A 16,376-nucleotide genomic window follows, 5' to 3' on the forward strand; every position below is an offset into this window, starting at 1 on the left:
AAGAATTTTCAAAAGTTTTTTAAGAAAGTTAACCAGAAAAAAAGGTTGACGATATCCTCTTCCAAGATCATTATTTGTAATGTTTAAGAATTTGTACTACTATAAAGTAAAATTTTGATCAAAATCAAAATTTTTATATTATTTAAAAACTAGTCATGTAAAAATATTAAAACTGACACTTACCATACATTGCAACAGACTTTGCCTCTTCAATGGATTGATGTTTGTCAGTTAAACGAGCTTTGGTTACTTTATGTTCATTTACCTCTTGTTCTAATCGTTGTTGTAATGATTTAAGCTTATAGTTTAAATCTATCTCTAAATTATTCTTCTCCTGTAAAATGAGATTGAGAGTCATATAATATACTATTCAAAAGACACATTATTACATCTTTCATTATTTAATATTCCACAAGAAATAATATATGAATCAACTGGCCTGAAATAATGTAACACCATCTTTCTTAAATATTTTTATTTAGGACATGTTTATTTTTTATACTTTCTTGTATATTTCACATCATATAAACTTAAAAGCAAAACGTCACCTTTTCTTTACCCCCAGTACCTGCTCCTTCCTATTAGAATCATTAGCAATGGATGATGGCAGGGCACGATTGTGGTGGCAATTATGTTAGAAGGGTTAATAGCTAGGATCCTAAATAAACAGGACAATTCTTCAATTTATAAAAAAAAAAATTTCTGCTACCACTTTTTTAAACAATAAATTATCTCTATCTACATTTGTATCTGTACCTAGATTTATGTTGCTTTGATGAAAGATCAAGTCAAAAGGTATTTCATTTCTATTTGGATGCTTCTTCTATTCTTCCTTCTTTACACTATTTCTGCATTTACACCAGGCTTAGACATCAAAAAACTATTTTGCTTGTCACAAAATATGTACGAAGGACAAGATAACTGGTAGATTTACTCATCATTTATATGAGGATCTAGTAAACCTACAACATTTCAGCAAGACATCAAAAAAGTGACAGCTAGATCTGCATATTATCTATTTAATCTTTTTTTTTTTTTTTTGCAAGGTAGGGGCAGAGGATAACCAATGACATTTCTGATTGAGAAAATTCTACATGTAAAGGCCAATCACTTTGTGCATTCTCTATTTTGTTAATTCCTACCAACAAAATAGAGAAAGCACACATGATCGTTTGTTTTCCTTTTTCATAAGGATAGTAATAAGGCTCAGCATCTTCATCACACCCATGTACAAAAAATAGAAAAAAATTCTGTATGAAATGGTATTTCCAGACCAAAATGCAATTTGTGATCAGATGGTATCAAACAACTAATATCCTTCAAGGGTAAAAACAAAAAACAACACAATGAAAAGCCCTATTTAAGACATATACACCAGCCACATACAACCAACTGAGCAACCATAAAACTTTTAGAAACATAATATATAAACATTGGGAATGATTGCTATTTTATAAAGCCACCTTATAACATTTGATAACTAGTAAATACCATCTCACAATTATTAATGTTTAATCATTTACCTTTTCTGAATGATTAAGCATGTCCTGAGCCTCTTTTCTTTCTCCTTCTACTCTTTCAAGATTGTGTTTGAGATGTTTCACCTCCTCTTGTAAAGATGTAATTCGTGCTATCAAGTGAGAAAAAAGTTCAAGTTATATAGTCATTAAAACAAGTCTTTTTGTTCTGCATAACCATTAAGATAAAAAAATGTTTTATATTTCCTGATCAGATTTAATGGTTTTCTTGGTAGTATATACATTAACTGCAATATACAATAAAAAATGTTAATGCTAATTGGAGATTATCTAGTATATATTATTTCACAAGTGGTGAAAGAGATGGAGCTTGAGCTTGGTCCAGAAATCAGAGTTGAGTCTTTATTCAATGTTCTTTCTATGATGTTGAGTTAGACGCTTTAGTTAATTAAAGCAAGTATTAAAGTGCTTTTTATGTGCCTGACATTCTGAAAGTGTTTAGTCACTCTTAAACTTAACGGAGCCAAAGTCCATTTTTATAAAAAAACTAAATTTTAAGGAATTCAAACATTCTAACAAAGCTTAGTTTTAACCCACCTAAGGCTCATACCATGCAATGGCATCAACTCACACTGAGTAATCTCATGCTTTACGCCTTTAAGGTTTTTAATGCATAAGTATTTAAAACATAAACAATACATATAGAATTTAACAAAAATGAACATTATTATCTAGTCTAGTTCAAAAGCCAGAATCTATTTTCTTTGTGATTCAAAGTGGCCTAGGCTCTGACTGGTGTGGCTCAGTGGGTTGGGTGTTGCCCTGCAAACCAAAAGGTCTCAGGTTCATTACAGGTCAGGGCACATGTCTGGGTTGCAGGCCAGGTTCCTGTTTGGGGGAGAGCAAGAGGTAACCAATTGATATTTTCCTTGCACATCCATGTATCTTTTCTTCTTCTCTCTCCTTTACCCTCTCTCTAAAAATAAATAAAATCTTAAAAAAAGAAACAAGACAAAACAACAATAAAAAACCTAAAGTGGCCTAGGACTTGGCAGGGAAATGAAGGACCAGAAAAAATTTTGTACTTTGTAAAGGTCGGTGCTTAACTTGGTGTATTTGTCCAAGTCTTCACTCTACCTACTTCCTATATTTTAGTGTGTCTGAGGTAGCGTTTTAATGAACAAATGAATATTAAATCTTTGGCAACTGATAATGCTTATCTGCTAGAGAACAATGAAGCAATTTTATTCACACACACACACACACACACACACACAAAATAATGGCATTATGTCCATGTAGGAGAAAGAAACACCTGCCAGTTTCTTTCAAATGACTGGGTAGAAATACAAAACGTGTATTTGTGTGTGTGTGTGTGTTTGCATGGGGAAAGATAAAGCGAAAGTGGCAGGATGTTTAAACGTTAAAGTGCTATTAAAAAATGCCTCTTCCTCTTTTCATAATATATGTTTTAAAAATCCACACAAAAAGAGTACTTTCAGATTAAACTAAATTTCTCATGAAGTTTATATAAACCAACTCCCAAATAAGACAAAGTAATGAAAACATGAGTTGAATTCATTACAGATTCCTAATAACCCCATGTAAGACATGTTAAATATAGTTTACGTTCCTTATTTATTCTATTGTTAAAAATATGCTAGAAAGAAGCTAACTTGTCTGTGCATTACATGAGAGTAAAGAAGCTTTACATACAAAAATATATTAAAATATAATAAGAGGTAAAAGAATCATAACTTTAAATGGATTAAAACTTCTAGAAATAAATAGGGCCATTATCTCTATGACTTAATCAAGAAATGTAATAGGCCACACTAATTATAGCACTAACCATAAATAAATAAATAAATAAATAAATAAATAAATAAATAAATTGGACTAAATTAAAAATAAGAAAAGAGGCCCCGGCCAGTGGCTCAGGTAGTTGGAAAGGCATCCTGTAGACCAAAGGGTTGTGGGTTGGACCCTCAGCCAGGGCACATATCTAGGCTGAGTGTTCAATCTCTGCTTAGGGTGCATAAGAGAAGCAAGTGGTCAATGTTTTTCTCTCAAATCAATAAAAACATATCCTTAGCTGAGGATTTAAAAACTAAATAAGTAGCAAATTCTGTTCATTGGCAGATAATATTAAAGCATGAAAAGGCAAACCACAGAGTGGGAAAGGACAACATGATATGTGTATGTGTGTGTGTGTGTGTGTGTGTGTGTGTCTGTGTATGTTTGATAAAGTAATATCTAGGGGTCATATAAACCAATAAGAATCAAGCAATCCAATTAAAAAATGGGCAAAAGAGCACATTACAAATTGCCAATAAATATGGCAAGCTGCTAAACCTTAGACACTAGGGAAATACAAATTAACCTAAAAGGATATATCATCATGCACCACTAAGACTGACAAAAATAAAATAAAAATAAAGTTAAAAAAAAAAGACTGACAAAAGTCAGTTGGGCTAAGTATTGTCCTTGATGAGGATGTGGAGTAACTGGAACTCTCATGTGAGCATAGGGGGCCTTCTAGGTTGCTGGTAATGTTCAGTTTTATAATCACAATTCTTGTTTTGCATGTCTGTTCACGTTGTAAAAATTTCTCCAGACTTATTTTTTTTTATTTTAATATGTGTATGTGTTAAGTTTCAACAAAAATAAAACCCACTTAAAAAATCTAAATATGTTTACATTCCCAAATATGAAATCTACAATCTAAATATGAGGCCCACTAATTACACACAAAAATTGAAAATAAATGAATGTGCAACATATAATGGGAAAGTGCAAAATAAGGGGAAAAACCCTCAAGGTCAGATGCATTTAATATCACATTTAATAACAGTTCTAATCCAGTAAGAAGATATAGAAGTCATGAAACCATAACACATCAAACAGTACTGCATTAAATATAAACAAAGCAGGGTATTTATTAAATACCCACAGCTAATATACTCAATGAACAAAACAAAAATAAAATTAAAATGATTCAATTCATAGGACCATTTAAAAGAATACTATACATAAATATAATTTAAGTAGGGGTAAGACTTATACAATGCACTATAAAAAAACTGCTGAAATGAATTTTAAATAGACCTAAATAAATGAAAATATATCATATGTCCACACACTGGAAGACTCAGTATGTTAAGATGGCAATACTGCCCAAAGTGCTCTGTAGGTTCAATGTAATCCCTATCAAAATTCCACAGATCTTTAATGCAGAAATGGAAAACCAGATCCTTAAATTATATGAAGTTATAAGGAGCCCTGAATAGTTAAAACAATATTGGAAAAGAACGACAAACATGTAGAACTCAAACTTCCTTATTTCAAAATTTGCTATAAAGCTACAGTGATCAAAACAGTGTAGTACTGACATTAAGGACTAATGGAATTAGAATTGAGAATCAAAAAACAAACCCATGTATCTATAGCCAACTGATTTTCAACAAGGATGCCAAAACAATCAATGGAGGAAAACAGTCTCTTCAACAAATAGTGCTGGGAAAACTGGGTATCTACATGCAAAAGAATAAAATTGGATCTCTCCATCATACTATATACAAAGATTAACTCAGGATAGGTCAGAGACCTAAATATAAGCACTAAAACCATAAAAATTTTAGAGCACATAAGGTAAAATCTTGAATTTGGCAATGTATTCTGATATGACACCAAAAGTATGAGCAACATAGATAAGCTGGACTTTTGTAAGACATTATCAAGAAAGTAGAAAGACAACAGACAAAGTGGAAGTAAATATTAAGCAAATCATAAGGTCTGGTAAGGTCTAGTGTCTAGACTCTAAAAATTAAACAACCCAATGAAAAATGGATAAAGAATGTGAATAGATACTTTTCTAAAAAGGATATACAAATGATTGATAAGCACATGAAAAGATGGCTGAGCATCATTAGTCATTAAGAAAATAAAAATCAAAACCACAATGTGACACCTTTTCACACCCATTAGGGTGGCTATGACTAAAAATAGCTAAATATCAAGTACTGGCAAGCATGCAGAGAAACTAGGACTCTTCCATATTGTTGGTGGGAAAGTAAAATAGTGCAGCCACTGTGGTAACAGTTTGGAAATTCCTCAAAAGTTAAACACAGAATTACTACATGACTGAGCAATTCTACTTCTAGATATATAACCAAAAGATATGAAAACAGATACTCCCAAGAAATCCTTATACTCAAATGTTCACAGCAGTGTTATTCACAACACCCAAAAGGAGGAAATAACTCAATGTCCATCAACAGATAAATGGCTAAACAAAAAATATGGCATATACATGCAACAGACTATTAATCAGCCATAAACGAAGTACTGATAAATGCTACAACATGGATGAATCTTAAAAATGTGGCAAGTGAAAGAAGGCCAACACAAAAGTTCACATACTGCATGCTGCCATTTATATGAAATATCCAGGACAGGTAAATTCAGAAATAGAAATGAGATTGGTGGTTGCCAAGAACTAGGGGGGTGAGGAGGGAAGGATATAGGGAGGAATAGCTTAATGGGTACCAAGTTTTCTTTTTGAGTAACAAAAATATTTGAAATTAAATACAGGAGGTGATTGCAGAACACTGTAAATGTACTAAATGCCACTGAACTGTACACTTAAAAAAAAAAATCCTCACCAGAGGACTTTTTTTTCCCCCACTACTTTTTAGAGAGAAAGGGATACAGGAAGGGAGAAAGAGAAACATTGATAGGTTGTTTTTGCATGTGCCCCGACCAGGGATTGAACCTCCAACACTTCTGTTATGCGACAACACTCCAACTGAGCCTCCAACTGAGCCTCATAGGCCAGGGATGAACTATATGAACGGTACACTATTATTTGGTTAAGTTTTTGTTATATGAATTTCACCCCAATAAAAAATACAAAGTGAAAGCTGTTACAAAAACAAGGGGGCTGGAGGAAAAAAAAGTTACCCCAAAATCATAGGGGTAACTTTTTTTTTTAATCCTCACTCAAGGACATGCTCATAGATTTTTAGAGAGAGGAGAAGGAAAGTGAGGGGGGAGAGGAAAAGGAAAGGGGGGGGAGAGAGAGAGAGACAGAGAGAGAGAGAGAGACAGAGAGAGAGACAGAGAGAGAGAGAGAGACAGAGAGAGAGACAGAGAGAGAGACAGAGAGAGGTCAATGTGAGAAACCTTGATCAACCATTTCTCATACACGATCCAACTGGGGATCAAACCTGCAACCTAGGCATGTGCCCTGATCAGGAATCAAACCTGTGACATTTCGGTTCATAGGACAATGTTCTAACCAATTGAGCCACACTGGCCAGCGCAGTGGTAACTTTTAAAACACATTATAAAAATTGACAGATTAAAGAGGGAAAGAATAAATGGAGTCTCAGAAAACCAACTGATTAGATGAGAACACTGATCTATTGTTTTTTTCCCAAAAAACACACTCAAAATATATTAAGCAAAAAACCAAACAACAAAAAAACCCCCAAAAACCTACACAATTTTCAAATGCCCCAATTAACAGCTATGAATGCAATATGAACAAAGCCAGAAAAAATGTCAGATAGCTATCTAGTACATAATAGTTTCTAATCACAATACAATAATTTAAGAAATTAGCAATTACAATGAAAGATAGGTATTTCCTACCTTTGTCCTACAAACATCTATTGCTACAAGAGCAGTGAATACCCAAAGCATCCAGGTTATAGTCTCTGAATGCCATATGCCACAAAAAGAACTGGGGTTCCTTGTTAATGGGTAACTCCAGGTCAAGGATAGAAAATGATCCCAGGAAATAAATGGTGCATACCAAAAAAGAAAAGATGCTGTCCAGGACTACTAAGGCATTATTTAAACTTGAAGAGATTCTCACTAGCCACAAATGAGCACCAATAAGAATATTGCAGTGAGCTAACATATTAAATATATTAAAATTCATTAAGTTCATAAATATATTTTAAAGTGTTACTGGTTACCTTTGGAGTATGATGGGGAAATAACTTACTGTTCTGAAAAATATTAAAGGAAAAGAAATCAAGTGTTTAACTTGACTTTCTTTTTTAAGCTGTACTTCAAAGTAACTATATAGTGAAAAAAAAAGTATTTACAGTAGTATTCCAGTTAACGAAGAATGAAAAAAACAGATCATCAACACTGCAAACTCCTAAAGAAACAAAGGATCTAGGCAATGATTATCAATGGCTTGTAATATCACAAAAAGAGAGTGCCATACTTTATGTGCATCCCAGTACATAAACGTTTTACAAGTATTCTTGCCAAACTCCTACTTGAAAAAGATCACACCTTCAGAAACACCAATTTAAAGTACGAAGGACAAAGGGATATGTAAATTGATGGAATCAGTAAAATTCAGAATGGGAGATGTTCAACAGAACATAAAAACCTTTTTTCTTCAACCAACAGCAACTAAAACAAAAAAGGGAAGGAGAACCTATAGATTAAAAAAAAACTTAAGGGACATATTATAAATGCAACGTGTGAATCTTAACTGGAGCTAATTAAGCAAAATACAAAATCGACAATAAAATGGGACCACTAAAAAGTCTGAGCACTGACTAGATGTTGCAGTGCTAGGTAGTACAATATTAAATAATTATCAACTTTTTCCTGGATATGATAATAACATTGTGGTCATTTAAAAAATCCATTATCTTAAGAGATACTGAAATATTTACAAATTTAACAATGGGGTGCCCATGATTTGCTTCAATATAATTCAGGGTCAGATGACTGGGAAAAAGGAAGTGGGGGTTTAAATAAAACATGACTGGTTGCTAGATGAAGATTACCGAAGCTGGATAATAGGTACCTAGGGGGTCATTACAGTATTTTCCTATGGTATATGACTGAAATTTTCCCAAATAAAAAGGTAAAGAAGAAACCAACTGAACAGGCTTTTTAAAAGACATTTTATATGGTTAATTTTTAAAAAATTATCTTTTTTTAAAGTATATTTTGATTATGCTATTATAGTTATCCCAATTTTTTCCCCTTTGACCCCTCTGCCCAGTGCTCCCTTTCCCTCCAGCAATCCCTCCCCTTAGTTCATGTCCATTGGTTGTACATATAAGTTCTTTAGCTACTCCATTTCCTACACTATTCTTAACCTCCTCCTATTTTGTACCTACAAATTATGCTTTTCAATCTCTGTACCTTCTACCCCCATTCTCCCCCTTCTCCCTCCCTCCTGATAACCCTCCATGTGATCTCCATTTCTATGACTCTATTCCTATTCTAGTTGTTCGTTTAGTTTTTGTTTTTTTAGATTCAGTTGTTAATAGCTGTGAGTTTGTTGTCATTTTACTGTTCATAGCTTTGATCTTCTTTTTCTTAGGAAGTCCCTTTAACATTTCAAATAATAAGGGCTTGGTGATGATGAACTCTTTTAGCTTTACCTTATCTGGGAAGCACTTTATCTGCCCTTCCATCCTAAATGATAGCTCTGCTGAACAGAATAATCTTGGATGTAGGTCTTTGCATTTCATGACTTTGAATACTTCCTGCCAGGCCCTTCTTGCCTGTAAGGTTTCTTATGAGAAATCAGCTGATAATCTTTTGGGAATTCCTTTGTAGGTAACTCTTTCCTTTTCTCTTGCTAGTTCCTCTCTTTAGCCTTTCGCATTTTAATTATGATGTGTCTTGGCATTGCCCTCTTTGGGTCTAACTTGTTTGGGACTCTGTGCTTCCTGGACTTGTAAGTCTACTTCCTTCACCAAATTAGGAAAGTTTTCTTTCATTATTTTTTCAAGTAAGTTTTCAATTTCTTGCTCTCCCTCCTCTCCTTCTGGCACCCCTATGATTCAGATGTTGGCACATTTGGAGGTGTCCCAGAGTCTCCCTATTCCCTCCTGATTTTTTTGAATTCTGTACTTATGTTCTTTCTTATGTTCCAAATCCCTGATATGAACCCCAGCTTCCTTCCCTTCACTGTTGGTTCCCTATGGATTTTTCTTTATTTCACTTAGCGTAGCCTTCATCTCTTATGAGTTTGTTGTACTCATGAGATCTCTAAGCATCCTTATCACCAGTGTGTTTTGAACTCTGTATCTGACAGGGTGGCTATCTCCATTTTGCTTAGTTCTTATTCTGGAGTTTAGATCTATGCTTTCATTTGGGCCATATTTCTTTGTCTCCTCAATTGGGCAGCCTCCCAGTGTTTCTTTCTGTGTATTAGGTAGAGCTGCTTTGATTCCCAATGTTGGTGTACCTGTTACATTGTAAAGGGTGGAGCCTTAGGTATTAGCCAGGGTGGGGCAACCTTGCTTTGCAGCTTTGTAGCGCTGTATGTGGGCGAGGGTGGGAGAGGGAATAATGCTGCTTGCTCCACTCTTCCCCCATTTCCAGTCACTTCCTGTATGTGACTGGTGCCCCTCTAGCTGATGTCCTGGTGCTGAATCCCAGAGTGGGTGGATTTGCATACATTCTAGGGCTGTATAGGTCCTTTAAACAGACTCTCCTGAGAGACCAGCAGTTTCTTCCACCACCACCACCCAAAACCCCACTGGTTTTAACAGCTAGAAGTTATGAGCTTTATTTTCTCTGGCCCTGGAATCCTGGGAGGCATGGCCTTGCTGGGGGCGGGCTGAGATGGCTTGCTCCCCAGGTGTCCTGGTTTTTATCCACCACATGTGAATGTGGAATCACCCATTCCACTGGCCGCCACCACCTTGCATCCTCTCCCCACTGGCTCCTTATCTCCACCTCTCCTACCTATCTGTATGAATATTTCTTCATTAAATTCTTGGTTGTCGGACTTCCATACAGTTCGATTTTCTGGCAGTTCTGGTTGTATTTTGTTTTGAGATTGGTTGTGATTCTTCCTACGGTTGTATGAGGAGGCAAAGCATGTCTACCTATGTGTCCATCTTGGCCATAAGTCAATAATTTGTCTTTTTGCATTTCAATCTGAAAAATCACAGATAGATCCACTAGATGGAGAACTTATCATTTCAGTTCAAATTTTCATTCCTCCATTACATTTTGATCTTTGTTAATTTACTTTGTTTAAGCCTCTATGGATTGGACTTTAGGAAGCTAATTTTGTCTGTAACAGTAGCCTTATCTGTACACTAGTCCAGGTGCTGATAAACTTCAGGTCCATAGTCTGTTTCTCTATAGACAAGAAGCTAAAAATGTTTTGGTTTTATTTTTTCCCCATTTTTAAAAGGTTGTAAAAAGTAGAAAAGAAGAATATATAACTGAGATCATATGTGGCTCACAAAGCCTAAAATATTTACTATCCAATTATATTTGGGAAATCACTTTCCATACACATGAAAAAGCTTTTGCCCACTAGTATACATGAAGGACACTGAACTAGGAAATAATCCTGACTCTGCCAGAAGCCCGGCATCCTGGACTATGAGAAATTTATACTTGAGGAACCTGAAATTTCTTAAAGACCATAAAAGATTAATGTAAAAGTTATTTTTTAACCAAAATACATCTTTATATGTATGTGGAGGCTCATATAGTTGTGTGTATTTTTTAATGCATGTGAGATCTGATTCACATGTAAATTAAAAATTAAATCTCAAGGGAATCATTCAAAAAGGATAAACCTCAACAACAAATCATGCTATGAATTTTTCTTAACATTACTAATACCTAAAAAACAGACTTAATTAAAACCATTGTTGGTGAACACATGGATGGTGGTCTCCTCCATTCAGGCAAGCACTTCAAAGTTCAGTCTTAACTGGAAGATTACAAACTTTAATTTTAGGGGTCACCTATTCTATTCTCCTTGGTTTATAGATAATGAAGGCAAATGAAGTGACTTTCACATAGTTAGGTTATATATAAAAAGTCCTGGAAAAGCAATGTAAGAAAGTCAAATATGAGGCTTTTCTAGTATATATAATGAGGTTACTTTCTTGATTATATTTAGATCTATTTTAAGCCTAGAAATAGGCCTGCACAACATTCCTCAGCTAAGAACCAATGGGAGATCTTAATTTCCGTTTCCACAGTCACAAAAACTGACCCTGACCTCTCTCTACAGAATTATAGCTAATCATCAAGCCCCAAGAGACCCCAAACTATGTTCCCATCCTGTGACTAAGGTTAAAATGGACCATCCCACCCTCAATTTTCCCCTGAGAGATCTGGCAACTTCCATGCATATCTGTTTGATTAGTTAACGCAGATGCTGTTGCTAACAGGAACATAATTATAATAGAAAAATATATGAGAAGTGGGTAGAACCAAGCATCTTTCTGAAAACAAACCGAATTTTATTACCATTATAAAATTGTTCCTTTATTCACTGTTATATTCCATCATTTTTAGACTCACAAAGACTGACGATATCTATAGTGCTAACCTTCCCAAGTACTTAATTCTTTATTTGTAATGGGATTCTATTTCTGCAATTGAGTTCCTATTTCTATCAACAATACATAAGGAATTCCCAAGTTTTAATAGTAGTAATCCTCTCAGCCTGGGTTAGTCCCATTTTGAGTAAGACTTCTGTGGATTAGGCAGGCTCAAAATCACATTTTCACTAATCTGGCTGTAAAATTAGAAATATCCACATTACCTACCTCACAGGGGTGCCCATGAGGGTAAAGAAATTAGTGTGATACAAATGTAGGCATTAATACTAAAAGAAGAAAGGGAAAGTGGTGGCGGAAAGGTGGAGACAAATGTATTTCAACAAAATTAAAAACTAAAAGGAAAAATAAATAAAAGAGGAAAAATGCTAACCATTTCTGGTTTCGCCAAAGATAAAAAGTAGGATAATTGATGTTTACCAGAGATTGGGAGGAGTTAGTAACAGGAAGCTACTGTTTAAAGGGTACAGAATTTTAGTGTGGGATGAAAAAAGTTCTGCAGATGCATAACTGTGATGATTGCATAACAACATGTAAGTACTTTATGCCAATGACCCATACATTTACAAATGGATAAAATGGTAAATTTTATGTTATGTGTATTTTACCACAGTAAGAAATATTACCTTGAAGATCTCCAATCATCTCAGAATCATGACCTCTGTCTCTTCGTTCAGCTTCTAATGCAGCCTGCAGCTGATAATATTCCTTGTCCGTTTGTGATTTGGAATTCTCTAAAATTCTATTTCTCTCCTGCAATTCTCTGTTCAGGGACTCTAGCTGATTAACTGACTTGCTCATCTCTGTGTGACTCTTCCTTAATCTTACAGCTGTGTCTGATTCTGTCCTAAGTAAGTCATTGGCTTCTTCCAGCTATTTAAAAAAAAGAGCAAGAAAATAGATTTTTTACCGAAATGTAATCAAACTTATTGGTTATAATTTTTTTTTTTTAAATCACATGCCAAAAACTTACCTGCTTTTGTAATTGTGCCAGCTTCTCATTAGCAAGTTGTGAACTCTGACTGACTTTCTTTAAGTCTTCCAACTGATCCTTTAATGTAGAAACTAGTGAATTAAGTAATAACATGTAGACATTATGAAGTTTTCATGGAAGAAACATATAAATCCATTAAAAAAAAAGAAATTGAGTCTTAGCCCCTAACAGCTACAATAGGTCCACCCCGAAAGTGAAATTCCACCTTGGAAGTACTTACATTTTAAATTCATCATAAAGTAGAACATTTGTTTTATAATACAGAATGCAAAAATAGACATTTTTCTATTGTTATAGTATTTCAATTTTCTTATTCCCTTAATAAAGTCAATCTATTAATGAATAGTTTTAATATTATTTATTTTTTAATAGTACAAATCTTTTTGAATAATTCAGTCTTTTTAAAATGGTTCAAAACTCCAAAGTTACCGAATGGCATGTCTCCACATTGTCTCCTAGTCCCTCTCTCACTCTCCTCCCCAGCCACAACTATTATTAATTTCTTGCATATCCTTCCTAAAATACTCTATGTATCCAAACTCTAAAATATACACATGAAATATACATGTTTTCATGTGCACACTGATGTGTATATATGTACAGCCACATATATGTATATACACATGCATGTGTGTACATGTGTGCGCACAGGTGTGCATGTATAATATATACACACATATTTCAACTACCAGACAAGCACTTTTGTTTTAAACAATCTACTTTTTTTTCACTTGAAGATACATTTTAGAGATTCTTTGGTAAGGAAATGCTTTACTCTTTTATAAGATACATAGTATTCTATGATATAGGCATAACAAAATTTATTATGTCATTGATTACACTTATGTTGTTTATAATTTTTTCCATTTAAGAAATTGCTACAATATCTCTGTTTCTACATCAATGTGCATGTGCGTAAGTGTGTGTGTAAAAATTCTTAGAGGTTAAATCATTGGATCAAAGGGTATAGAAAGCTATTTCAAAAGCATTTATAACACAAACATTAAATATATGAAATTCTAGTTCAGGAGTTCTCTAATGTGGCTACTTGTTAGAAGTGCCTAGAGAGCGTAATAAAAAATACTGATCTTCAGGCCACATGTCTACATCGATTAAATTAGAATCTCTGGAGTTTATGTCTCAGTATTCTTTAAAGCTTTCTAGAAGATTTTAATAAGCACATAAGGATAAAAATTGCTACCTAAAACATTACTACTGACTTTAATATGTTATATATTTATCTTGGGACATGGGTATTTAGCCAATAAAGTGTCTTAGGGTTATATCTAGGCACTAAATTTAAGAAAACCTCATGACAAAAACTTCAATGGTAGTGTTAGAAATGCCAGTGCTTTTCAAAAGTAACAATTTACCTTCATTTTCTACATTTCTCCTCTTTTCATTTTCCTGTTCTGCTTTTCTTTGGTACTCATTAACTCTGTGCTGTAGCAACATTTTCTCTTTCTCAATCTGAGACACTGTAGATTCTAGATTTCTTCTTTGATTCCCCTGAAATTATGACAAAAGTTACCATTGCAATTAATACTCATTTATTTGAGAATATATTGTTCTTAAAAACAAAACACAAAGACTTAAGATGGATTTTTTTTTTTGTTTCAAAAACAGAGTACCTCCTAATGACAGCTTTTTAATAACAGAATTAGCTTGACTTGTAGGACAGTGAGAATTCTCTATTTGGACTACATATGTAAAATATTCAGGGATTTCTGACTATATGAATATAAAAAACCCATCAGATTGAAAGTCACTTTATTTGTTTAAGATGACCACAATGCATTACATTACCAGTATTTTGATTTATTTATGCCCTATATTTAAGATATGAAATATGAAAGGAATTAGGTAATAATAACATATTTGATAATTAAATGGTGCAAAGCTCAAAAAGCATCAAATGCTACAGTATGTGCAGTTAACCAGTCCCTGTGTGTCTCCCTTAATCCCTTCCCTGTCTCAACAATTTACTTTTTCTAAGATTTTCTATGTATCAACCTACTAATGCATATTAAAAAGTAATGAAGGAAATAGCTATTTTAGAGAATGAAACTACAGAGAAGAGTAAAATTAAAAGAAAAAATCCCCCAAACTTCCACAACTTAAAAATTTATCTTCTGTTTCAAGTGTTACCACTATCAGCATATCCTGCTTTCAAAACTCCATTTAATCTTTAATAAGGCTTTACTCTAGGGCCCTGGTTGGTGTGGCTCGATGGATTGAGCGCCACCTGTGAACTGGAGGGTCACTGGTTCAATTCCAGGTCAGGGCACAAGCCTGGGTTACAGGCCAGGTGCGCAGTTGGGGATGTGTGAGAGGCAGCTGCTCGATGTTTCTCTTGCACGTTGATGTTTCCCTCCCTCTCTTTCTCCCTCCCTTTCCCTTTCTCCAAAAATAAATAAAATAAGTAAAATCTTAAAATGACTCTATGCTACAAAAACTTCCCTTAGAGTGCATGGTTTTTTCCTGGGATTTCCCATCTTAAAAAAAAAAAAACACAACGTATTTTATGTAAGATGCTGTCAGTTTAGCACAATTTGACAGATCATATAAAGTCTTTCCAATTCTAAGATTTTTCTCTTATTTTTAGGCTTTGTTATTTTGAAATAATGGTACATTTCAGAAATTGCAAAGATAGTACAAAGAGGTCTCATATACCCTTCCCTCATTTTCCTCTAATAGTTACATTATATGTAACAGTATAATGTACACTAACAAAATCAGGAAATTGATACTGATATAAACTATGTATAGTTGTCTGTCATTTTATCTCATATGTAGGTTCATGTAACCACCACTGCAATTAAGAAACAGCTATGTTCTATCAGCACAATGATCTACTTCTAACCACCACTCAAAGCCACATTCATCTCTGTTCTCCTACCAGCCACATCCCTGGCAACTAATAATGGTTCCTTCATCTGTATAATATTGTTGTTTTAAGATTATTATAATAAGGAATCATACAGTATGGACCTTTTGAGACAGGCTTTTTACAATCACTATAACGTCCTTGAGATCCATCCAAGTTGTAGCAATAGTTCATGCCTTTTTCTTGCTGAGTATTCTATGGTGTAGATATATCAAAATTTGTTCAATCATTGACATACTGCAGGACATTTTGGTTGTTTCTATTTGTTAGCTATTAAAAATAAAGCTACTTTGAAGAGCAGTATACAGGCTTTTGTGAGGATATGAGTTTTCACTTTTCTGGGATAAGTGTCCAATTGCTATGTCACATGGTAGTTGCTTGTTTACTATTTTAAGAAACTGCTAAACTATTTTCCAGAATAGCTGTACCATTTCACGCTCCCAGCTGCCACGTATGAATAATCCAGTTTCTCCATGTCTTTGTTAGCTTTCGTATTGACACTATTTTTAATTTTACTTGTTCTAGTACAGTGATATCTCATGGTGGTTTTTAATCTGCATTTCTCTAATAGCTAATGATATTGAACATCTTTTCATGAGCCTGTCACCCACTTTGATAAAATATATGTTCAGGTCTTCTGTCAATTTTCTTTC

General features: G+C 34.1%; 1 protein-coding gene across 3 annotated transcripts in view; it reads right to left on the reverse strand.

Moving 5' to 3' along the window:
• Positions 1 to 16,376, reverse strand: part of ROCK1 (Rho associated coiled-coil containing protein kinase 1) — a 145,021-nt gene that overhangs the window by 41,097 nt on the left and 87,548 nt on the right. For all 3 annotated transcript variants that reach the window (XR_008529991.1, XM_054583431.1, XM_054583430.1), the window contains exons 14-18: positions 14,210 to 14,345; positions 12,816 to 12,907; positions 12,469 to 12,715; positions 1,524 to 1,630; positions 184 to 334 (exon numbers count right to left, since the gene is read on the reverse strand). Coding sequence is in view for 2 of the 3 variants with exons in the window: in XM_054583431.1 (XP_054439406.1) it covers positions 184 to 334; positions 1,524 to 1,630; positions 12,469 to 12,715; positions 12,816 to 12,907; positions 14,210 to 14,345 (733 nt within the window). In the remaining variant the exon portion in view is untranslated. The remainder of the gene's footprint in view (positions 1 to 183; positions 335 to 1,523; positions 1,631 to 12,468; positions 12,716 to 12,815; positions 12,908 to 14,209; positions 14,346 to 16,376) is intronic.

This window comes from Pteronotus mesoamericanus, unplaced genomic scaffold, assembly GCF_021234165.1.
Source record: "Pteronotus mesoamericanus isolate MK-2021 breed Mesoamerican mustached bat unplaced genomic scaffold, CSHL_Meso_final contig_74, whole genome shotgun sequence".
In the NCBI taxonomy this organism is placed as follows: Eukaryota; Metazoa; Chordata; class Mammalia; order Chiroptera; family Mormoopidae; genus Pteronotus; species Pteronotus mesoamericanus.